Source organism: Staurois parvus, unplaced genomic scaffold (genome assembly GCF_062004578.1).
Source record: "Staurois parvus isolate SC_StPar_1 unplaced genomic scaffold, SC_StPar_1.0 ptg000135l, whole genome shotgun sequence".
In the NCBI taxonomy this organism is placed as follows: domain Eukaryota; kingdom Metazoa; phylum Chordata; class Amphibia; order Anura; family Ranidae; genus Staurois; species Staurois parvus.
The window spans coordinates 6,507,147-6,533,601 of record NW_028317931.1 but is presented as its reverse complement, the minus strand read 5'-3'; the positions used below and the strand labels follow the sequence as shown (position 1 = coordinate 6,533,601).

At 41.9% G+C, this 26,455-nt stretch overlaps 1 protein-coding gene across 2 annotated transcripts in view; it reads left to right on the top strand.

The window, feature by feature from the left end:
* The window catches only part of LOC149466017 (carotenoid-cleaving dioxygenase, mitochondrial-like), a 53,782-nt gene that overhangs the window by 12,540 nt on the left and 14,787 nt on the right, over positions 1–26,455 (top strand). For both annotated transcript variants that reach the window (XM_089673098.1, XM_089673099.1), the window contains exons 2-9: positions 4,136–4,331; positions 7,783–7,997; positions 11,408–11,523; positions 14,380–14,482; positions 16,219–16,347; positions 20,044–20,204; positions 24,632–24,799; positions 26,325–26,453. In XM_089673098.1, the coding sequence (XP_089529224.1) occupies positions 4,136–4,331; positions 7,783–7,997; positions 11,408–11,523; positions 14,380–14,482; positions 16,219–16,347; positions 20,044–20,204; positions 24,632–24,799; positions 26,325–26,453 (1,217 nt within the window). The remainder of the gene's footprint in view (positions 1–4,135; positions 4,332–7,782; positions 7,998–11,407; positions 11,524–14,379; positions 14,483–16,218; positions 16,348–20,043; positions 20,205–24,631; positions 24,800–26,324; positions 26,454–26,455) is intronic.

The following is a 26,455-nucleotide window of genomic DNA, read 5'->3' as shown; positions in this document are numbered from 1 at the left end:
GACTGTGTGCGCTCCTTGGGAGCACGCTGGATCGCGTTCCGGTGCCCGCTGTGTCCCCTGAACACCAATCGCTGTACGGAACCTCTGTGTGAGGTCCTGATCATGTGATCACTGGTTGGCCAATCAGTGATCACATGAATAGTAGTAAGCAAGATGTCACTTCTGACATCATTGCTTACTACGTGTGAAATCTGAATGATCACAGAGGTCACATGGTACAGGGTTATTCACAACAGCCTTGTACCATGTGACAAGCTGTGACCAATCACAGCTCACACAGTAGTTCTCAATGGCTGCAAGAATGTAGCCAGAGAGAAGGATAAATGTTTGCTTTTACATCCTTTATGGGTGTAAAAGCAATCAGTGTAAAAAAAAAAAAAAAATCTTCATCACCCCCCACAAGTAGTACAGTTTCACTATGGTGACACGGCACTGCTAGGGTGACAGTATGTAAAAAAAACAACAAATATAAAAAAAATAAAAATTTAAAAAAATTAAAAAAAAAAAATTATAATTTTTGGTTAAAAACTAAATTTGGGTTGTTTTTTTTTTACTAAAAATATATACTTTTTTGGCCAAGATTTATGAAGAAAGATTATTTGCAAAATTTCATAAGAAAAACACTTTTTTTTCAAAATTTTTGGACTTTCATTTATATAGCAAAAAAAAAAAAATATTAAAAATCCCAGTGGTGAATAAATACCACCAAAATAAAGTTTTACCTGTCTAAAAAAAAAAAATTCATATGGGTACAGTGTGGCATGACCGCGCAATTGTCATTCAAAGTGTGACAGCTCTAAAAGCTGAAAATTGGCCTGGACAGGAAGGGGGTAAAAGTGTCTGGACTGGAAGTGGTTAAAGTGGAACAATAGCTAAAATATTCCATATGTGATGCAGTCTGTCTTTAGAATTAACAGCAGGTTTTGTTTCTCCGGTATGACCCGTCAATCCCACCATTCAAAGCTGCCTTGTGTATGGCTCCTGATAGGAAAGTATAATAAATATCCTTGGATCTGGAATGAAGGGAAGTATCCAGGTGGGGTGCACTCAAGAGGGGTAGGCAAGTGATTAAAGGTACCAGAGGCGGACTGACAACTCATGGGGCCCCCGGGCAATAGGGGATCATGGGGCCCCTGTGTCCTTGGCCAAACTCAAAAAAGCCTATGAAAAAAGGTACCAGGGGCATCTCATGGGGCCCCCTACTGACCCCGGGCCCTCAGGCAGTGCCCGAGTCTCCAAATGGTCAGTCCGCCCCTGAAAGGTACCATTGCCATTGAACTACTTCCTGCCTGGCCTACAGTAAAATGTGGCGGGTGCTTTCCCATCCTGGGTGGATATCATATGACGTCCTCCCTGGCACGTGCCTCATGTTCTGGTTGGTATTCCCATAATGTAGCGTTGCAAGCTTTACACCCCAGTCACACCGATCCGACTTGGAAATTGTGTTACTTCCAGTGAAGTCACACAATTTCGAAGTCAGATGGTATTCCGACTTGAGGTGACACAGATGTTTATGCAAGTCGCACCTACAGTATTGCAGGCACTACTTTACACATCGGTGTGGCTCTGGCCAACTCGGAATCGCACCAATATGACCGCTATAATAGATATATTACAATATAATTGCAGACAATTTGCAAGTCGCATGGCATGGCAAATCACATGCCAAGGTGCGACTGGGGTCTTTAAGCCTCAATAAACCCTGGAAGTTGGTGGCACTGAATTCCACATGACAGCTAGGGTTAAAGTCACTACACATACACAGTGGGCTTGATTTACTGAAGGCAAATAGTTTGTTCATTTTGAAAGGAAAGTTGCACTTTGGTGATTTTCCCCAGAGCTTAGTGAATGTAGTGAAGTTTTACTTTGCAACGAATACTAAATCTCGTGCAAAGAAATTTACAAAAAAAATTTTTTTTTTTTTTTTTTTTTTTTTTTAACAAGCTCAGGGGCAAACCCCCTTGCAATGGACAGCTTCCTTTGCCAAGTCAACAATCTTTTTGTTAATAGTAAATCAATACCTATAAGTCCAATCAAAATTTTGGGACTGAGACCGATACATACAAGTTGTAACGGAACCGGACCCAGACCGCACGTGGGTATTTCTGTTAGACTCCAGCTTCCCTGTCCGATCACAAAATCTCTGGACACCACCGCTGATCATGCAGGAAATATGACAGCACAAGACTCTCTTAAGACAGGAAGTCAACTGCTTTATTTTAACAAAAACACAAGATATATACAGAGGGCGGGGAAATACAACCAGGAACAGGAAACACATCACAGGCCATCCCATCAGGAGGGAAGGGCTGCCAGAAACACCCCCCACCAAACCAAGACACATAATAGAACAAAGGGATACACCACATGGCAGTAGACAATAGGGGAACATGTGCATCCCATAATAGTTTGCTAGAACAATGGGATGCATCTGCATGGCAGAGAACAATGAACAACCCCCACACCCAACCTATACATGTCTACACAATATCAGGACAGAGCACCCTGCGACCCTAACAGGCACAGGGTGCCTTTACACATAAGAGGGATTTGGGGAGATGATACAGGGATCCCCCCACCCCCAAAAGTCACTCCCGTCACACAAGGCAGAGCTGGGAATATAGGCTATCCTTTTCATAATGAGGCCTGTATTATGTAGTCTCCATACTTCTCTTAGGACAGATTCTCTTTAATCACTAGAGCTTGGGAAGGTTTTACCCCCTTCTTGACCAGAGCATTCATCACTGTGCTACCTTAGCTGGCAATAGCGCAGTCATGCAACACTGTACACAAACAACAACATACATAGAACTTTATTTTTGTGGTATTTGTTAATCACTGGGTTTTATTATTTTTTTGCGCTCTAAATGAAAAATACAGAAAACACAAAACAATATTTTCTACTTTGTTATTAAACATATCCAATCAAAAAATTCAAATGTCTTCATAAATTTCTGACAAAATGTATTCTACTACAAATCTTTAGTAGAAAAAATCCTAATAAGTGTACATTAATTGTTTTGTTGTGAATGTTAAAGAGTCTACAAACTATGGTGTATATACTGGAATATACACAGCTATGACATTACACTTGTGGTGGTGATCAGTGACTTATAGTGGGCCTGTGATAGTGTGGCGGGAAATCTGGCGCTAGCTGATGCTGGGTGGGATGTACACTGACACTGACATAAATAGTCACACTAATACAGTGATCATTGCTAATACTGTACACTGTTATTGAACTAATGACACTGACTGGGAAGAGGGTTAACATCCAGGGGCAACCAGAGGGTTAACTGTGTGCCTGACACTGTGCTTTGCAGGGAGAATAAACAGCCAAATCACTGTAGCTTGTAAACAGAGTTCTGTGTTTTGTTCTGTGTGTAATTGGGCACAGCCGATCAGCTGACTTCAGCCAAAATCATTGGCTGAAGTCAGCTGCCAAACTCATGCTGTGTCCAATCACAGATTGGGTTGGCAGGTGGCTTGCGTATGCGCGCCCCAAACCCGGCAGGCAGATTGCAACGCACAGGTAAATCACCCGGCCTGGAGCTGCCACCTGCTCGCGGTACATCTACTGTGGGCAGGCGGTAAGCGGTTACAGATTACTTTTACATTTGCTGCATTTTTTTGGTTTCATATTTAACTAATCTAATGAGTGCACATATTGCTGAGTCTTGAAGCCATTAGGTGTATAAATGACAAAACTGTGACCGCCACCAAGGTAACAGTAGCAGCTCACCAGATAGAAAAGACCCAGCACAACAGAGGTCAAATGTGCATTATAAACCAAATCTTTGTAAGGTGCAGCACTTTAAGTGAGACTCCCTTAATGTGCAGTCTTCCACTACCTTAGTACAGTAAAGACAATATCTTACCAGAAAGATGGACCCCACATGTCAGAGATCAATACACATTTTTGTATGGTACAATCTCCCGTAGAGGATTACCTAGGAACATAGACCAGTAAAACTCAGAAAGGCAGCACACTGGCTCTTTGTTTCGAAAGTTTGAAGACCCCTGAGCTAGAAGGTTGTTGCAGTATACATTTGAAAGTTATAGCTGTTCTTTCTATGCCTGTGTGACTTACAATTTTCCTTTTTTCTAACACTTTTCCTGTTTTCTTTTGTTCTAGTTGTTAAGAAGTGGTGTGTGTGGGGGAGAGTATGTTTCTCCACGCAAGCCAATGTGGAATGCATAGCTCCTCTGTTCCAAACTGTGCAAGAAACGCCACGGCCAATTCCAGCCAAGGTCAGAGGTGCCATCCCAAAGTGGATCCAAGGCAGTCTTCTACGTAATGGACCTGGGAAATTTGAATTTGGAAATGACAAGTATGAATGTTATTTGTTGATATTGACTTGGTGGAGTATAGAGTGTGGGGTTTGTAGGCTTGTATGAATGAAGACATTGTCACGATCTGGGTCAGGTTCAGAGACCAGTTGCTAGAACAGTGTAAGGATTACCTTAAACCAGCAGGATAGGTACACAGGCAGGTCACCCTGGGAAATCACACAGGCTCACCTGAGGTGCGGGGTCTAAGCATTAACCGGTTTTCACCAGAGCTCCTAATGGTGGAGATGGATTTGGCTGCGTGTCAATACCAGGTCGCAGATCTCAGGATCACCCCGCCAGGGAATGAGCAAGCCGGTAACCGATAGCGGATCAAACAGATTAGGGATAAGCAGAAGCAGAGTCAAACAAGCCAAGGGTCGGTCAAAGATAGTAGAGGATGAGCCGAAATCGTGGTCAGGAACAAGCCAAAGGTCGGTAGCGGAGGTGTAGATGGCAGCAGGAACAATAAGCGGGCTATTGGCTGGTAAGGCACAATAATCTGGCAACCAGGAAGTGCAGAGACATGGCTTTTATAGGAAGTTCATGGGAGGAGCAAGGAGTTCAAGGTTCAAGACAAAACAGGGCAAAGGCAGGATCATCCAAAGAATTGTCAAGGGAGTTGTCCAGCATTCCAGGTGGCTCAATGAGAAGAAACACTGTCTCTCACTGCAGAAGGCCCAGGTTCAATTCCAGGCTCTGACAGACATGTACAAATAAAGAGTGCCAATCACCATAGGGAAGCTTGTAATATTTCAATTTTCCCTTGTGTTATGTTAGTGCAGGCTTACCTCTGGAGTAATATAAATAACAGGAGTATGGTGCTCAAGATGTCTATAACATATGGAGATAAAAGTCCAATTAAAATATAATAAGAATGTAATAAGCCCCTCTTCATAGGGACATCTATAACATCATATATGCTTCAATCTGGTCAAGGAAATATAGGGGACCCACCGTCACCAACACCAGAAAACTCTGCCTCTTACCAGAAGAAGTTGATCCCCAATTACGGAAGGGTCAAAATGCGCAATACGAATTCCCAGGAGAATGGCGTAAACCTGGATATATGTTAGCTCGGAAGGAGCAAAGATGGACCCCCGTTGTGCAAGGATAAGCTCGCGTAGACCTAATTCTAACAGCAAACCGTGCTCAGGATATTGATAGCTGCCCAAAACTTGAACTTCAGAGGTTAGATGGAAGAAATAAACCTGTAACAAATGAATTCTCCTCACAGAGGACAATTCAATTCCAAAGGAAGAAAGAACTTCATAGTGTAGTATTTCCAGAAAGATTTAATGCCTCAAAGTGTAGTATAAAATGTACATCTAAAAATAAAAAAACAGCATGTCACCATAGAAATGGATGGTATGTTTCAAACCATAAAGATGGCTGCCACTGGAGTAATACTTGATTTTTTGTTATGCCACGTGGAAGAGAGAATGATCACGCTGGCTTGCTGAGAAAAGCAGATGAGGTAGGAATCTACCTTTTTGGCTCGGGAAATAGCTACACCCTGATGTCACATATATTCATCTCAGCCTGTATTGTTCACTATGAAAGTAATTCTAAGGTCAGCAAAGCAAACTAGAATTTTTTCTAGAAGGGCCTTGGCCGTTATGTGATACAGCCAAAAAAAAGGTTGGGCTAAAGCATTTTATTGTCGCTTTATGATTCCTGTCCCTTTATAGGTAGGAGAAGCCAAGTCTCGTCAAGATGTAGAAAGCCTATGAAAATTTTGAACAGTTCAAAATAAAAGAAAAAACAGGAGCAATGTGGGCTAGGGTCCAAAAATTACAGCTGACATCAGGCATTATTGTTAAGCATTTCCCATAACCATATTATAGTCAAATACCGTAGGTTTTTACTTGACAATTTTAAAGAGTAGGTTACAAATGTTAAGTATGTGATATCACAGTACACAGTAAAATAGGTAGATAGTACAGATGTCGATCACATAAAGAGTTTTCCAATAGAGGATGAAAAACTAAAATGTAATCTGTTTTATACTCGAGTATTGATGCCTAAAAATTTCGTCCATATTTCGTGATTGTAGAGATTGTTCCAATTACAAAAGCACCCAAAGACGTGCATCTACAAAGATATGGGTTAGATATTAAGTGAGGAGAGGTTGAATCTCTACCAGCATATTCAAGTTGTGAGAACTTTTTCATGGTCCATACTATCTGCTGCTACCAGCATCTCCATGGCCATTATATCATTGAGAACCTGGGCCCATTCCAGAAGTGAGTGGGGGAGAGGCCAACTTCCAGTGATGGGAGAGAACAACTCTGGCCTCTATTAGGCAACTCCAGAGAATACCTTTTTTTATTTTTGATTGTTATTTTTATTGTTTTTATAAGCAGCATCTCCATGGCCATTATATCATTGAGAACCTGGGCCCATTCCAGAAGTGAGAGGGGGAGAAGCCAACTTCCAGTGATGGGAGAGAACAACTCTGGCCTCCATTAGGCAACTCCAGAGAATACCTTTTTTATTTTTGATTGTTATTTTTATTGTTTTTATAAGCAGACAAAATGTCTTTGTGTCTCTGCGTTTTTTAGATACTTTGTAATCAAGCCTTTTATATGGTCATATTTGTGTGTGTGTTTATCCTGAGGGAACCTTTGCACCTTCAAAATCCCACATACCTTTTTTCTTTTTAAGTTTTTTTATTATTTCATTAGGGATGTGGTGCAGATGGATCAACTATACCTATTTCTAGGGTTACCATTTACTCCATACTCATTCACATAAGGGGGGCTGGGATCTGGGGGCCCCTTATTAAAGGGGTCTTCCAGATTCCGATAAACCACCCGCCCGCACCCTCCCACAACCACCAGCCAGGGTTTTGGGGAAGAGGCCGTGGTCCCCATTAACATGGGGACAAGGTGCTTTGGGTGGGGTGGGGGGCAGAGAACAATCTGATAGGTTATAACCCTCCCTTGCTCTATCCAAAATGAAAACTAAAGGTTTTGCCTATAGTTTTACTTTTTAGCTGAAATCGACAAGGATTGATGTCATTACAGATCATTACGGACATTGTCTTGCTACTATTCATTGAGACAAAGTGCCAGGAACAGCTTTTAGGGACTGTTTGATTGTATTTTTCTATTTTTTGGGGGCATGTACATGCCTTTTTTGGTTATATGTCAGAGGCCTATTAAGTTTTTTTTTTCATTCATATTTTGCTGTAGTTCAGTGTTCCCAGATCTCACTTTTTACAATACCTGTATTTTTATTATACCACTTAACTGGATTAAATAGTGTCCTATGTCTACCAAGAGTTCAGTTTTAATAAGACTATAATACCCCTTTAAAATTTAGGGGATCATAAGAGAAGTTCTTAAGGTAATTACAAACAAGCAATAACTTATGTAGCTTAGTGGAGATTTTATTTTATGTTTTTTTATTATTTCCTACCGTGTTTAAGAATTGCGTCTCCTGTTTCAGGTACAATCACTGGTTTGATGGCATGGCTTTAATGCACAACTTCCACATTGACAATGGCTCTGTCACCTACATGAGCAAGTTTTTGGAAAGTGACGCCTATATGAAGAATAAGAAGGAGAACCGGATTGTGGTCTCAGAGTTTGGTACCTTGGCAGCTCCAGACCCGTGCATGTCTGTATACGATCGCATGAAATCCAGATTTGATTTTAAGAAAGGTAAATCCTCTATCTTTGAAGAAGCAGTAGTGTCTATATCCCTGGTGCCCAAAACAACCATTCTCAATCAGGGTGCCTTGAGGTTTCTTCAGGGGTGCCTTGGCAAAATGTCTAGCGGGTGGAACAAGCCTGCCTTTTAGTTACACAAAGTCACAGGTTTTCATTGTGCACCATCACCACCTTCTAGCTGCCGGCGTCCTGACAACCAATGACATCATCAGTTGATAAGGAAGATGTCAGCTGCCTGCACAGCATCCTAGTTTGACCCTCCCCTGTCCCTCTTCATCAGTGCTGGGGTCACATTAGCTCAGTGATGGTGAAAAACTGAGGGAGAAGAGAAACACTGGAATACTACTACTACCAGTGTAAAAAAGTGTATTTGCTTTGGAAGAATAAATCACCTCTAATGTTGGGTGTCCAACACGTGTGGGTGTTACTGTGTTATATAAAACTATTAGAATAGTTTTTCATGTTTTAGAATGGGGTGCCTCAAGATTGTCCATAATTTTAAAGGGTGCCTTGGGCCTGTCCATAATTTTAAAGGGTGCCTCAGGGCCTGTCCATAATTTTAAAGGGTGCCTCAGGGCCTGTCCATAATTTTAAAGGGTGCCTTGACTGAAAAAAGGTTGAGAAATACTGGCCCAAACTACAGCCTTGGGGCCACATGCAGTCCTTTGCCACTTATTGTGCAGCCCCAGGGCCCCTACAGACAGTAATCTATGACTTGGGGCATACGCAAAGCAGTGAAAGAAAATTCTCTTTAGACTGGTTTCTAGCTGATAAATGATTTGGTTTTTCATTCACACTATGAGGTTTATTTACCAAAACTGGAGAGTGCAAAATCTGGTGCAGCTCTGTATTGAAACCAATCGGCTTCCACATTTTATTGTCAAAACTTAATTGAACAAGCTGAAGTTAGAAGCTGATTGGTTTCTGTGCAGAAGTGAGCCTGATTTTGCACTTTCCAGCCCTAATAAATTAACCCCACATGACTTTCTATGTGCTGTCCATTATATACAGTATTTTTGTGTGCATTTTTTCTTCTTATGATCTTTTTTAATGGATCTTGATAAGAGAGAAATCTCAGTGAGCTATGGGGAGCACAAATGTAGTGACATTGATTTGACAAGGGGGGCAATAGCATGTAACCTTTCTCCAGCCTGTGACTATTTTCTGAAACACATCCCCAGTCTTTGACCACTTCATGGAGCATTTCTGCATTCTCTGACCATCTCTTGCAGAATGTACCTAGTCTTTGACTCTCAAATGTTGCATGTCTGAAAACTTTCTGTAGTTTTACATTTACTTATGGTTATGTGTGGCCCTTTTGGTGATGTAAGGGGCTACACTTGAGGTCTCCTCTTCTTAGTAAGTTGACCACCACTTGTCTCGAACCTCTATTCAGTTCTTATTTTGAGAAAAAATTGTCAGCTCTTAGAGGTTCAATAATACTTTTTGCTTTGCTGTTTTTTTTGTCCACCAGGAATGGGAGTGGCTGATTTGCCACTTCTTTCTTACAGCTCTCTTGTCTGAATTGATTATGATAGCACTGGGCTGATAAATACGAGAACTGGTTCTGATGGATAAGCAGTGAAGTGTGTTTTCCTTTAAAGAAGCAGATCTCTTAAGATAGTGTACTGTATGTGGATCTTGTTCTGGTCCTAGGCTGTCCACCATACTGCCCCGAACTACATCATTGACCTAATATCCAAGTACCGCCCAGCACGCACACTCCGCTCCTCACAAGACCTCCTTCTCTCTAGTTCCCTGGTCTCCTCCTCCCATGCCCGCCTCCAGGACTTCTCCAGGGTGTCACCCATCCTCTGGAACTCCCTGCCCCAACCCATCAGATTATCACCTACTCTCCGCTCCTTTAGGCACACCCTGAAAACCCATCTCTTCAGGGAAGCCTACCCCACCCCCTGCTAACTTAACCGACCTCCTCCACTCTCCCTTCCACTCCATCCCCCACAGCTCTCTCCTCCTGTGCCACCATCCCCTCCCTCCTAGATTGTAAGCTCGAAAGAGCAGGGCCCTCGATCCCCTCATGTTTTGCATTGTATTGGTATTGTTCTGTCACATGTTCTGTCCCCCTTTGTAATGTACAGCGCTGAGCGAACTATCGGCGCTTTATAAATACTGTATAATAATAATAATAATAATAGGCTGCTACTTCTTTAATGCTATAAAGGAATCGCTGAGCAGATGATAAACTCTTGGGCATGTTAATATTACTAAATGTCCTTTTTTTAAAAATTGATTGGTTGTGAGCATCAAATACACGCATCTGCAGCCCTACACCAATCTGGGCTCTATGGGAGGGTGGCTAGACAGAGGCCTCTCCTCTGTGCAAAACACATGAAAGCCTGTTGAGAGTCCTTCAGGTGATTTTTTGCAGAAAGTGGGCTTTCATGTGTTTTGCACCGAGGAGAGGCTTCCGTTTAGCCACTCTGCCATAAAGCCTAGTTCAGTGGAGGGCTGCCGGTGAGGGTATTCGATGCTCTCAACCAATCAATTTGCAGTGATGGTTGTCCTTTTTTAATTTTGTCCCATCTCCACACTGGATCTCAGGTTCTTGGTCTTATCTTTTACTAAGGCCCTTCTCCCTCAAGTGCTCAGTTTGGCCAGGTGGCTCTTGGAAGAGTCCTGGTTGTGCCAAACTTCTTCCATTTGAAAATTATGGAGGCCTCTGTGCTCTTTGAAATGTCCAGCGCAGTAGATTGTTTTTTGTTGCCTTCCTCTGTGCCTTGCATTAATCCTGTCTCCGAGCTCTGCAGGCTGTTCCTTTATAGCAGTGTTTCTCAACTCCAGTCCTCATGGACCCCCAACAGGTCATGTTTTCAGGATTTCACTCAGATGAAACAGCTGTGGTAATTACTAAGGCAGTGAAACTGATCAAATCACCTGTGCAAAATAATGGAAATCCTGAAAACATGACCTGTTGGGGGTCCATGAGGACTGGAATTGAGAAACACTGCTTTATAGAGAGGTGCATGCCTTTCCAAATCATGTCCAATCAATTTAATTTACCACAAGTGTTGTTGCAAAGGGTCTTAATACTTATGCCAATGTGATATTTTAGTTTTTCCTTTTTCATAAATTTGAAAACATTTCTAAAATTCTGTTTTCACTTTGTCATTATAGGGTACTGAGTAGATTTTCAGGCTGTAACATAACAAAATTGAAAAAAGTGACGGGGGTCTGAATACTTTATTGATGCACTGTGCTGTGGTAATATGCAGTAATGTGCATTGGATTCCACTCTTGTTTTTGCAGCACAATGGTGTACACAGGCCTTGAGCCAAGACATACAGTAATTGTTATTTTTACCATTGCCTTTTAAGAACCGGTTCTGTATTATTGTAGTGTTTTATTACTTCTGTAAACATAACTCCTGCTTTCCCTTTCAGTATCCACTGACAACTGTAATGTAAACTATGTGATTTATAAAGGGGATTATTATGTCAGCACTGAGACCAATTTCATGAGAAAAGTGGATCCAACAAGTCTGAAAACACTGGACAAGGTAATACTAAAAAAAAACTGGTTTTCTGGAAGGATTTTATAAGTTTCAAAGGATCTAAATGAAGGATGGGACAATTATCTCTAAATATCCACCCAGAATACTGAAAATAGTTGGTTGCTTCCAGCTTGTATAGTCATTCGAATTTCAGCAACTTTATGGGGAACATTGGCTCTAAAGTAGTCCATTATTTAAAGTGATAATAAAGCTTTTTTTTATTTTAAATAAAACACACATGTCCTACTTACCTGCACTGTCCAATGGCTTTGAACAGAGCAGCCCCAGTCCTCTTCTTCTCAGGCCCACCACCAGCTCTTCCAGCTCCTCCCCCTTGACCAGTGCCCCCAATAGCAAGCCACTTGCTACGGGGGCACTGGTGTGTTCCGGCTCCCGAGCTCTGCAGTTGAGTGGAGTTGACAGCAGTGGGAGCCAATGGCTTCTCCTGCTGTGTCTCAGCCAATGAGGAGAGAGAAACCTGGGACAGTCAAGGCTCCTGTGCACATCACTGGATCATGAGGGCTCAGGTGAGTATTGGGGGGACTGTGGGGGGAGCAGCACACTAAAGGTTTTTTTACTTTCATGCATAGCATGCATGAAGGTAAAAAACCTTCAGCCTTTACAACCACTTTAATTACAATGATTTTTTTTTTAAATGATTACAAGTATTATTTTAGTCCCAACAAATCACACAGCATTCTACTTATTGTACTTTCACATCAGTTCCTGCCCTAAAGGAGCTTACAGTGTAAGGTCACTCCCACCTCATATGCATACATACACATACTTGGGCCAATTTAGACAAGAGCTGATGAACCTACGAGAGTGTCTTTGGAGTGTGGGAGGAAACCCACGTAAGCACAGGGAGAACATGCAAACTCAATGCAGATAGCGTCCTGATTGGGATTTGAACCAGGGACCAGCGTGCTAACCACTAAGCCACTGTCCCGCCTTTTGTGCATTATCGAACACTATCCTCAGCTTTATTCCAAACATCGATTTCAACCCATTATCCACTGTCTGCCAAAGCACAGGGGTGTTATCACATCTTTGATATTCATCTTCACCATTATAAACTGTAAACTTTATTACATTATTTGTGTGATTTTAGTGAAGTATGCTCCTCCAAGTGTGTATAGACATTAGATACCAATTATATGACACCTACAGCTATGATGATGTTGATGTGGAGCCAAAATGATCCCACCAAACTACTCAGTGCAGTTCTTTTGGAGAAAAGGTTTTAGGGAAATTGGAGGTTATTGTTGCCAATGTAGTGCCCAAAAAGGGATGGACTGACCATTTGGAAACTCGGGCAGTGTCCGAGGGCCCGGGGTCAGTAGTGGGCCCCATGAGATTCCCCTGGTACCTTTTTCATAGGCTTTTTTGAGCTTGGGCAAGGACACAGGGGCCCCATGATCCCCTATTGCCCGGAGGCCCCATGAGTTGTCAGTCTGCCCCTGTGCCCAACCCATACTCTGTGCTCACCCTGAGCAGTATAAGTTAAAGTGTGTTTGTACCAGTAGTCCTATGGCTCTGTAAAAAAGCCCTTATGTGATGGAGGACACAGTGGGGTAGATATACGAAAACTGGAGCACTCAGAATCTGGAACCACTGTGCATCCCAATCCGCTTTGAATTTCAGCTTGTTCAGTTAAGCTTTGGCAATAAAACCTGGAAGCTGATTAGTTTCTACGCAGAGCTGCACCAGATTCTGCACTTTCCAGTTTTAGTAAATAACCCCCGTTTTGCTTTCATGTAGCAAACACTTTTTAAGCTGGAAGAACAACAGTTACAAAAAATTCCAGCTAGACAAGGTTCTTCACACAGTAATACAGAACATGTTAGGTATATACTATAAGATGTGTTTTTGTTTCCATTATTTAACCACTTCGCTCTCACACTTTGAATGACCATTACTCAGTCGTGCAACACTGTACCCAAATTAAATCTTTAACATTTTTTTGAGACAGATAGAGCTTTCTTTTGGTGGTATAAATGGAAACATACTAAAAACAGTCTGTTATAAAATTTAGCAAATAATCTTTATAAATTTATGCCAAAATGTGTTACATTTCTATGGTAAAAATAACCCAAATCAGTGTATATTATTTACTCAGTATGAAAGTTATCCACAGACTATGATATATTTAGTCTATGGTATATTTAGGACTATGGTATATTTATTTGAAACTCTATCAATACTGATATACTGATGGCCGATCTCATTTCTTGAGGCCCTAAAATGCCAGGATAGTACAGATATCGCCCAAATTACCCCTTTTTGAAAGAACACAGGTATTTAGTAAGAGAGATGGTATGTAAGAAGTATTGTTAGTTTTTTGAAGTTGTAATATTTTGTCACAATTTTTTGAGAGAAAAGGAAATGAAGTGATGATCACTGTTATAAGCAATTATTTTTATGAATGGCATCCTTTCATTTGCCATTATGTACAATTGTGATAGTTGTGAATGGCCACTGCTAGCACATTGTATAGGTCTACTGTGATCAGCCCTGTACCATTTGATCACTGTGACCAATCACAATAGTACAGAAAGAATGGCTATGAATGAAAGCCATTGTATACAACTGATGTGATCGATGTGGTCACAGCGATTACATGGTACCAGGGCCAACCCAGTACCGGTGAACACTGTAGCTGTATTATTATAATAGGCTGAGTGGGAGGTGGTAAATTGCTTTTTTTATGTATTAAAATAATCTTGAGATGCAATACTGTTATATAAAAAAGCCTTCTTAAAAGCAAATAAAGATGACACATACACATACTGTAGTACCATCTTGATAACAGCAGGTGAGGATTTATTACCCTTTTTTGTCTTTTTATTTGTTAATGAATAGGTGGACTGGAGCAAGTTCATCGCTGTAAATGGTGCTACAGCACACCCTCATTACGATCCTGATGGAACTGTGTACAATATGGGAAATTCTTATGGGAAAGATGGTAAGCATGTGACGATTATGTCTTCATTCATACAATGCTTGCCACTTTGATTAAACCCTTTATTTCTGTGCATTTGCTTGGCTATTCTTAGGGTAATACTGGGTACACACAGGAAGTTTTTTTTTGTTCAACCCAGTGGGCTGAATGAAAAAAAAGATTACAGGTTGCTGTATTAACACATCTGATGATCACATGTGGTGATCTCCCCACTGAGCTATTGTGTTCTGACAGGGGACCACCCCCCGCCAGGGCACACAGATCAGCATTGGCAGCCACTGACTGCCAGCACTGATCGGATGACGATCAGTTGAAGTTTTCCAGCATGTACATTCAACAGAGGCCGATCATAAGACCTACTTCTGTTGGACACTGAGCTGTACACACGGGCCAAAAGTCAGCCGGTTCCTGCCGAACCGACCATTTTTGGTTGATTTTTGGCCGCTTTAGGCTGGCCATGCATAAAGCAATTTTCTTTCCTTCAACCATGAGTGAAAGGAAAGAAAATTGCTCAATTGCCCCACCAGCACAGTCAGTGTGGATGGGGGAATCCCTTCTAATGCGTTATTGTATTCTGACAGCAGGATGTTTCCCCTCCATCAAAATACAATGATCACTGCTGGTGTCTGGTGTCAGTAGCAGTAATCATACAAAAAAAAAAGTCCCACAGGCTGGTTGTACTGAAGGCTGAGGAACCTCTTGGACCCTGGTGTAAGGAGGAGGGTGTTAAGGACGCTGATGCAGAGTGAAGACTCTGAAGGGGGAAATCTGATTGGGATTCTTGTTGTAAAGGGGGAATCTGTTGTGAACAGGTGGGCTTATCCTGATGCTGCGCTGATGTTGAACTGGGTTGTTTTGATGTTACTCCTGACCCCTGCACTCTAAACATAATGCTGTACATAGACCTGACCAAGGTGTTCATTGTCCCAAGAGTTGCTGGCTTTAATGAAGTTCTTCCTTAAGGTAGGCTCAGTCACACAAAATGGTCACTTTTTGTGCTCAGAAAAAAAGCATATGTGATGGAAACCTTTACATTTTGAAAAATGATCCTTTGTCCTGAGGGTTATGTGTGTCTGTGAGACTGTCATTTATAACATAGCAAGTAATATTTTGTGGGAACAAGGACTGTTCTAAATGTGTGCATTGTAAACAACAACTAGGCACAGATTCTGTTCAATCATCCCCCTTTAAGCTCCTCCAATTGATAGGCAAAATCTATTCCCTGCGTCACTTACTACTGACCCTGGAACACTGTCTAACCTACTACTGGCCCCTGTCCTCTGCTCTGCTGACCCCTGTACACTGCTCTATAAACTTCCAACCTCATCCTCTGCCCCACTGACATTTTTTACTGCACCCGCACGTTAGACAGGCTAGATCCAGCCCTGCGCGAGGCTCTGGAGAGATCCCGACAATAGTGCAAATAATCCCTTACAGGCAGCTGGCTCAGCCTCTTATGGTGCCACTGAAAGCCTTAACAATCTGCAGCCCAGTGAGTGCTGGAAGGGCAGAGCAAAGATCCAGCAGCTGACAGTCACCGCTCTCTACTCATTGAAGACCAAGAACTGAGCAATCAGTGGTCACATGATCGCTCAGTTCTCGTGCTTAGTGCTGGTGGGGGACAGCTTGCAACATCAGACCAATGCTGCAGCAAGTAGGTATGTATGTATGATTGTTTAATTAAAATCTCACACTTCTCCTTTGCGTCTTTGCAGCGTTTGACATTTGTTTCCTTTCAGGTATACGGTACAATATAATAAGAGTTCCCCCTCAGAAGTCCAGCTTGGGAGAGACTCTGGAAGGAGCACAAGTCATATGTTCTATAGAACCAGAGGAGAAAAGGAAACCTGCCTATTATCACAGCTTCGGTGAGTTGGGCTGCGGATATTCAACAAAGATAAAAGTTGAATTGTTCTCAACCTTTTGTTTTCTGTTACTGAAAATATTCCTTAAAGCAGAACTATACTCGCCTTAGATCCAGCGGTGTGGCGTTCCTGAGCTCCCACCCGACTTCTGACATGTTTGGGCGGCCGGCTTCTGGATCTCGAACACTGGCCGCTGTCATTGGTAGGGCGGGAATGGCATCACTATTACAACCCCTTCTGCGCTCAGGGACCCAGATCAGTAGAGGGCCAATGGATCAATTATATAAAGAGTATAGAGATGTATGGAAGTTCATCCCAGACCGGTCAAAGGCTGTGCAGCTCCAATACAAATAAAGAACAAAAAGAACGTCTCCCCTCTGAAGACGTGTGTGGCATGAAATGCGTAAGGAGGAGCCAATATGCCGTGACGTCCCGCCGCCGGAGCCACGTGAAGGTCTGGCGGCCATCTTAAGTTTTGGTCAGTGCTGCTTCTCTGCATTACTGTCACTATATTCTTTAACTGGATTTCCTTGGATTTAATAAATTATTTATAAAAGATTACTACACTATGGGCGCTCTTTGTTTGGCTCCTGTGTGGAGCTACTGAATTGCAGAGCCTACCTTTGAGCCTGGCCCATTTCAAGTACCCAGAGGAGGGAGTCCCTGTAATACAGGCTACAGACCTATCCATCCTTAAAGGGGACCTCTGGATGAGCTGACCACCTCCCAACCCAAGAGCTTCTGCTGTGACTTTTAGCACTCACTTATTCACTATGTGCATTGTATTCTGCTGTGCTGTTTACTACCCTGAAGGAGGCTAACCATATGCCTGGCATATCCCATTCCCTAAAGAGGACCTTTGTGGATATATTTATATGCGCATATTTAATGTGCATCTGGTGAGTGCTCATTCTTACTATACCTTCAAAGCAGAAGCATTTAAACATCGCTGCAGTTGGAATCATTATCACCACTATCATTTTATGAACTTTCATACTTGCTAATTTTATTCTCATATACTTTTATTTATTCATAATTGATTCAGCTTTTATATGGATTTTAGCGCTCCACTCCTGTTATACAGCTCCAATACAAAGCTGGGGAAGCTTGATACAAACTGTAGTGAAGAACAAAAACAGAGCGCACAAACCTTGCGCATTACCTCAGTAAACAGTTAGTAAATTTATTGCTGTAAGAGATATACTCACAAAAGTAGTAATAAAACAGGCATATAAAATCCAAACGCGCATCCTACGATAAGGAGACAAGTGCGAATCCCATCTGAAGGGGAAATTCTCAGAATAACGCTGAAGCTTTTCAAAGGGGGTCCCTTCGTCAGATGAAGAAGGGACTCCCCTTCGAAACGTGTCACTGTCATTTTGAGAATTTTCCCTTCAGATGGGATTCACATGTGTCTTATCATAGGATGCGCTTGTGGATATTATATGCCTGTTTTATTACTACTCTTGTGAGTATATCTCTTAAATCAATAAATTTACTAACTGTTTACTGAGGTAATGCGCAAGGTTTGTGCGCTCGGTTTTTTTTCTTCACTACAGTTTGTATCAAGCTTCCCCAGCTTTGTATTGGAGCTGTATAACAGGAGTGCAGAGCTAAGTGGTTAGCACTTCTGCCTGGCAGTACTAGGGTCGTTGGTTCAAATCCCAACCACAGCACCACCTGCCTGGAGTTTGCATGTTCTCCTTGTGCCTGCGTGGGTTTCCTCCGGGTACTCCGGTTTCCTCCCACACTCCAAAAACATGCTGGTAGGTTAATTGGATCCTGTCTAAATTGGTCCTAGTATGTGTATGTATGAATGTGAGTTAGGAACCTTAGATTGTACACCCCTTGAGGGTTAGGGACTGATGTAAATGTACAATATATATATGTAAAGCGCTGTGTAAATTGATGGCGCTATATAAGTACCTAAAATAAATAAATGTCTCTTCTGCATTAAAATTTTTATTTGTTTACCTAAACTTCCACTTTAAAAACACATTTGTCTGGATTAAATCTATGATGAAGCCAGTATGAGAAGTTTACACACATTTTAACTTCTCGTATAGGTTTCATCATAGATTTACTCCATGAAAATGTTTGTTAAATGTAATATAAAGTGTTTTTACTGTTTTAGTTAATTATAAATAATACACTGGGTAAATGTAAAACACTGTATATTAATAATATCAGTTTAAAATGTACACCGTATTCACCACTAGTTTGATATGCAGATAAATAGGAGAGTACAGGAAGATTCCATGACCTGCAGTTTTTAATAACTACTTAGAGGTTAGTAGAAGGTTTGCAAGCATTTAGAGAACGGTTCACTAGTATTTATTGTGTCTGAGCATTTGGGATGCTCCCTGATTGTTTGTTTGTTTTTTAGGTATTAAAGCAGAACTAAACTGTATTTGAGCACCATAAACGTTATTTAATTCATGTTTAATATTCAAAGCAAATTCACCCATCTATCCATGTCTCCATACTGTATTTTGTTGAGAAATCACTTCCAGCAGTAGTCATCTTGAGTAAGGGCAGATGATTCATGTAGCACTTACTTCCTGGAATTCATCTGCCCTCAGCTCAGGCATGTAGTCAAGAGGGTGTGCTTAGTTGAGAAAGAAATTCATTCCCACCTTTAGATGAAAAAAACTGCCCATGAAGACTTGGGGGATGTATAAGAACAGTCACATCCATTAGTAAAAGCAACACACTTTACACATTGGGAGGCCCACAAAGTCTCAGTTAGTGTCAGATTGCCTGCTGCACTATCACAGTCCTCCTATAAGTCGCTGATCACTGCCATTACTAGTATAAAAAAAATAAATAAAAATTCCAATATATATACACCATCATTTGTAGAAGCTATAACTTTCATCAAACCAATTAATATATACTTATTGAGTTTTTTTCCTTACCAAAGACATGTAGCAGAATTCATTTTGGCCAAAATTTATTAAGAAATTTTATTTTTTTTTAATTAGATATGTTTTATAAGAGAAAGAAAAAATATTTTTTTTATTTCAATTTTTTCCGTTTATATAATAAAAAATAAAAACCAAGTGGTTATCAAATACCACCAAAATAAAGCTTTATTTGTGTGAAAAAAAATATATAAATTTAATTTGGGTACAGCATTGCATGACCGTGCAATTGCCAGTTAAATATCACAAAAAGCTTTATTTTTGTGAAAAAATTATATAAATTTAATTTGGGTACAGCGTTGCATGACTGCGAAATTGCCAGTTAAAGTAGCACAGTGCTAAATAGCAAAAAATGTCCTGGTCATGAGGGGGGTAAAACCTTCCTGGAGCTGAAATGGTTAAATAGAAAATGCTGCATTTGCAGACTAGACGGAGCCAAGTATTATAGGAAATTCCATTTAGTGGCCAAATGTGGTATTTCTTGTTTAAATCAATAATTTACAATCCAAAAAGCACAGGATATAACCTAATAATACGTTTGTCCAGTTTGCACAGAATGGAAGTCACTGGGTGAATGGCTATATAATTATTTTTTATATAAATGAACTCCTATGTGATAGATGTAGTCTCCGTAAACACTTACCTTGTAAGACGTGTGAACATTTGAATTAGTTACATTGTAGAAATGAATTTTGCAGGTTTTGTATGAGAGAGTAAAGTTGGGCTTTTTATGGCACTACTTTACATTCTGCTTTCATTTTGCTTTTCTCCGAAGGAATGAGTGAGAATTATGTGGTGTTTGTGGAACAGCCTCTGAGACTGAACATCATAAAGTTGCTAATGTGCAATATTACAGGAAAGCCATTTTCTGGGATCATGGACTGGATGCCTGAGCTTAATACTGTCTTCCACGTTGTTAATAAACACACAGGAAAGGTAAACTGTTTTTTCTTTATCGTATATCAGGGGACACAGAGTAGGCTATAATCATTACTATCTGAGTTATGCCCCACCTATAGGTGAATGGACACTGGCAGATCAATCAAACAGGAAGTCTTCCCCTATATAACTCCTCCTATACAGGAAGTACTTCAGTTTTTTCACCAGTGTCTGTAAGGTGGATGGTCATTAACCACTTGCCAACCACGCTATATCCGAATGATGGCTACACTGCGGTTGTCCAGTTCTGGGAGGACGTCATATGACGTTCTCCCAGAATGCGCCCTCCCGCGTGCCCCTGGCGATCTCCGTGATCTCTGTGTCCTATGCACAAAGCTGATCGCGTGATGTGGTAATAGACCAGTCACAGCAGCCTTTTACCACGTGATCAGCTGTGTCCAATGACACAGCATATCACCAGGTAAATACAGTTGCTTGTTATCGGCTGCACTTTCCTCATGCTGTCACAGCGTAAGGAAAGTAGTGCAGAGAACTGGCAATTGTCAGCAAACAGATCAGCACTCATCATCAGGGCACTCCGTCTTTAGCAGTAGAAACATTATAGGTTTAGTACGCTTTTTGGGACCTTCTGGGTTCATCGCAGCATTGTGGGCTAATTTTTTAAGACACTGGACAGGTTCACAGGCCCCCCCCAAAAAAAATGGGGCCATGGGGTCTATCAAAGATCTCAAAGCATTAGACATAATTCTGTACATCCTGTTTCAGATGTGATCAGTCTGGTATGATATTTACATTGAAGCGGTTTCCTACTACTTGCTGTTCCACTGCAGAAGAACATTCTGCCTGTCTGGATTATGAAGTTCCAATCATTGGCTTGCTGGAGGGCTTTGTCCCCAGGTTATTGCAGAGTCCGAATTGGTGGTTGTTCATAATCTGGAGAAGGGATAATTTTCCTTCCAGGGTTATGTAAGATAGGAGCCATCAATGCCAGCCTCTCTGGTTGGGGGGCTGGTTTGGAGACGGCTACAGTTCAGGGAACTTGGTCTCTACAGGAGAGAATACTGCCCATCAATATCTTAGTGCTTCAGGCAGTTTGCCTTGCTAAAGGTTATTGGATGAACCAGTTGCACAGGGTTTGGTTCAAAAATGCCATGACAGTGGCGTATATCAACCACCAGGGCAGCACCAGGAGTCGTGTGGTTCAGGGAAAGGTGAACCACATTATGTCTGGGGCAAAACAGCATGTGTCCTCTGTCGGCAGTACATTTTCCAGATATAGAAAACTGGCAGGGGGGATTTTCCCCAGTTGTCAGTGGCTAATACCGGGACAGTGGTCCCTGCATCCCGAGATGTTCTCAACAGCCTGTCAGCGTTGGAGAACTCTGAATGTGGATCTTCTGGGTTTCAGGTTTTACAACAAGTTAGACAGGTCGTGTCCAGATCGAGAAACCCACTGGCAATAAGGATACATGCACTGGTAACACCATGAGAACAGGTTCTCCCTAATCTATGCCTTCCCCCGATCTTCATCTTGTGAAGCTAGGAAGTGGCATCTGTGGCAATAGGTGATTGAGAGATTTTTGTCCTTTCTTCAATTGGGAGGGGAAACGAAATTGGCCTTAAGTACCATTAAGGGTCAGATTTCGGCTCTATCCAATTGTTCACAGAGACCTTTGTTTCTCACTCATACTTTGTACAGGGTGTTACGCAGATAGTCCCATCTGTCAGGCCACCCTTGTATCCTTGGGACTTGAACTTGGTCTTGGTTGTCCTTGCAGAAGCCAGCTTTTGAACCAATTCAAGAAACTCCACTAATCTTTTGACTCGGAAGGGGTCTTCTTTGGTTGCTATCACTTCAGCAAGAAGTGTGTCAGAGCTGGCGGCTCTTTCATGTAAGGAGCCATTCTTGGTCTTGCATCATGATAAGGTGATGTTGCATCCTCATCCATCTTTCTTCCCTAGAGTGGTTTCTAGTTTTCACTTGAATCAGGACAGTGTTCTGCCTTTTTTTTCCCTAGTCCACAGTTGACAGGGGAAGGATCACTGCATACTCTGATCGTAGTTCAGGTGGTCAGGATTTACTTGATTTGGTTGGCACAGGTCAGGAATCAGGAATCCTGGTTTGCGCTGCCAGAAGGGCCCAGGAAAGGCAGACAGCATCCAGATCAACTATTTCTCATTGGATCCACCATTTAGTCATTCAATGGCTCATGGTTTGAAGGGTAAGGTCTCACCCTTTTGGGTGAAAGTGCACTCTACCAGGAGTGTGAAGACATCTTGGGCTATCTGCCATCAGGTGTCAGTGGCTCAGATTGCAAGGCCAATACATGGTCTGGTTCATACATTAACAAGGTTCTACCAAGTGGATGTTAGATGCTGCCCTTGGCCACAGTGTGTTGTGGACGGCAGAATAGGTCCTTGGACTGATGACGGTGTCTGGGATTTGTGCCTCCCTCCCCCCAAATGTGTTTCTTTGGGACATCCCAGGTAGTAATGAATATAACCTGCTCATAAAGCTGAACTAACACTGTTCTATGTGGCAAGAAGCTTACAATAACCATAATAATGTCATTGTCTTTTTTAGAAAAGCAATAAATGCAGTGGAGCACATACAACAACACAGCATGGTTTCAGCCAACATCCGCTGATCTTAAAATGTGGCGTTACAATATTTTGTAGCTTGGGGTGCCTCAAGCATCCCCCTACTAGTCTTATACGTACATGGTCCCAATCCAGCAATATCACGGTGCATCGTCTCTGTACTCCATGCACCTAAAGTGCTGTTACACTTTAAAGAGAATTTATATTCATTCTAGTCAATCTTTAAAGTGTTTGTTTTTTTCTTTAAACTGATGTTTTACATTTCTATTTCTGGTTTCTCGAAATAGCATTTTTTTTTTTCCAAGACTGCTATTTCCTTCATTTAAACTCCAAAAAGAGCCATGTAAAGCTGGGGTTGGGGAAGGGGATGGGCATGAATAACTAATCAGGCTTGTTTTAAGCAACAGAAATTTAAAGAGACTCTTTCACCATTCAGTACCCCCAGTTTCTTTTCAAATCCTGTTTTGATAAGAAAGACTTGAACACTTCCTAATAGTACTGAAGCTTTTCCACACTTTCCTTCCTTCTTTAGACTTCTTTTCTCAAGTGAGGCAGCCCATAAGGCTTTATGCACAAGAATGTATGGCCATGCAATGTAAAGTATACTTATATTTGTGGCAGCCAGGAGCCCCATTCCAACTCTATGTGTATGAAGCCTTATAGTGATAGGCCAACAATAATATAGGGGACCACGAGAGCGTGGACAACCTCCATCCAGACACTAGGTACAGAGCCAGTCCAGGCAGCTCTGTACCTTCTGATTGCTGTGATTGGTCATAAAGAGGCCAATCACAGAGATCACATATATGCACACCCTTGTGGGCCCTCTCTTCCTCTTACAATTGAGAAAAGGGAGAAATCAGGAACTAATGAATGATTCATACTGTCACGATATAAGATCAGGTTCAGAGACCAGTTGCTACAGCAGTTGTAAGGCTTACCTGAAACCAGCAGGATTGGTACACCAGCGGCCCACCCTGGGAATGACGCAGGCTCACCTGAGGTGCGGGGTCTAAGCATCCACCGGTCTTCCCCAGAGCTCCTAATGGTGGAGATGGATTTGGCTGCGTGTGAATGCCAGGTCGCAGATCTCAGGATCACCCCACCAGGGAATGAGTAGGCTGGAAACCAAAAGCGGATCAAACAGTTCAGGGATCAAACAGAAGCGGAGTCAGTCACAAGCCAAGGGTCGGTCACCAATGGTAGTAGATAGCATGAGGCAGAATCGTAGTCAGTAGCAAGCCAAAGGTCAGTAACGTAGATGAAGACAGCAGCAGGAACAGTAGGCGGGATATTGGCTGGTAAGGCACAATAATCTGGCAAGGAGGAAGTGCATGGACATGGCTTTTATAAGGAAGTTCATGGGAGGAGCAAGGAGTTCAAGGTTCAAGAGAAATCAAGGCACAAGGCAGGATTATTCAAGAATTGTCAAGGGAGCTGTCCAGCATTCCAGATAGCTCAGTAAGAAGAGACATTGCCTCTCACTGCAGAAGGACCAGGTTCAATCCTAGGCTCTGACACATACATTTGTTCATTATCACTGTAGATACTATGGCAGTAGCTGCACGTAAAGTTTAACTTTTTTTTACCTCCACTCCTCTCTAATTCATATGATTTCCTTTTATCTCTACATGTTACCTGTATATTATCCTGCACATTAAAAATACAGTGTGCATTCAGGGCTGCTCACCTGTACCAGCACTTGAATGGGCTGTCTGCATGCAGCACCTGGTGGATCAAGCCGTCACAGACTACGGGTACCAGCACTCGTGTGAATGAGGCCTTATTAATAAATACTTGCTACAGTTGTACTAAAGTTGTTTTTATAAACATATGTGTATTTTAATGTGTCTTTTTTTTAGAAGCACCCTGTGACTTTTCACACAAAAGCATTTTCAACCTTCCATCAAATTAATGCTTTCGAAGACCAAGGCTGCATAGTGCTTGATCTCTGTTGCGAGGATGATGGAAGAGTTGTGGGCATTTTTGAGCTACAGAATCTGCGTAAATCTGGAGAAGCATTAAATGAGGTGACTATGGGATATTGCCAGCCAAAGAGTGAGAACATTTCTACCTGGGGACCAGGGGGAACCTTGTCTTGGCTTCACAAGCGCAGTTTTCATTTCGACCCCTGATCCCCAGTAAACGTTAAATTACAAAAAAAAAATGTAAGCAGGAGGAGTGTTGTGTTAGAAGAGACTTGTATGTCCATTTCCCTTCCTGTGAAACATGCTCAGTACAGTGTACAGTCCTGGCATAAGTAACAGCTAGGTGCTGATCCAATTTAACAACTATATATATGGGTGGGAGTTACAGCATTAGTGGTTCACCAATGGCTAAAGATGGAAAATCCCAGATCTGGAAAAATAGGAGTAGGTGGTAATGAGGGATCAATGAGGGGAAGCCTAGATCTGCATTAGTTGAAGAAAGCAGGCTAGGAGATAAGTCCTAATTTGCAAGCCTGCTGTGTTAGATCTGCCTTGTGTACTCAGTACTATAGTCATGCATGTAATGGCAACAGTTCTGGATACACATTGCAGATTCAGCTCCGCTTTAATGATCGTTCCCACTTTCTGGTGCTTGCACAGTTTGGAGGGAGTTATATGGTCCTAGGGAGCTAAGTGGTGTGGTAACAAAGATTTCTTCTGCACAAAGGTACTGGTTCTAATTTATTTTATTGCTGCAGTGTCTGGGAAAGGGGATTATTAATAATATTATTTCTTTAATAAGCATAAGCTTTAAATATTTCCACCACACCAAACCATTAAATATGTTGATGTAAAACAATACTGGTTTTCACTAAAGCACTTCAGTATAAAACTTGGTAAATCATATATTCAAAAGATAATGCTTCCAGCTGGTAAAATTCCATTTGTTTGCTGATTAAGGGGGGTTCTGTCAGTATACCCGTTCAGGGTGAGATGACAAAAGCTGGCCATAGATGGATCAAATCTCAGCCAGTTCAGCAGGGACCCGTCGAGATTCAATTCAAATATGGGCAGGCTGATTGTTGCCCAAGTTGGTTGATGGATCGACTTGGGTACAACCAGCTTGTCAGATTTTTAGTATGTGATCACTGCCTGCAGCTATAACCCCTAGCAGTAATCATTGTGTTCAGCTAGCCTCTCGAAACCAGAATGCAAAAGCTTCATGAGAGGCATATCCCCATCAACACTGACTTTGCTGATGGGGGGAATCAAGCGATTTTCTTTCCTTCCACATGTGGCAGAAGGAAAGAAAATTGATTCATGATTGGCTTGCCAAATTCTGTTGAAAGCCCCAACCCACTGATACCCACACTTTTGCCCTTCTCCCCCCACCACTCGTTCATCTGGGTCTAATCCCTCTTGTCAGCTTCATATAAGTCAATACCAGATTTGACCCAGGGTTATTGACCTCCTCCCCTCCCCTACATGATGGCATTCAAGCATGGTTATAGTACAGGCAACATTGTTAATCAGCAACATACCCAGCTATGTTGCCATAAACAAATTGTTTGACAATCTTTGCAATTAAAAATTGGTTTGACATATTATGTAACAACTTTCTCTGCAGGTGTATAAGAGTGTTTCTAAGCCTTACCCACACAGGTTTGTCATCCCTCTGGACACCAGTGCCAAAGGAGACCTTACCCAACCCCTAAACTACTCTACCGCTACTGCTGAAAAGAAAGCTGATGGAAAGGT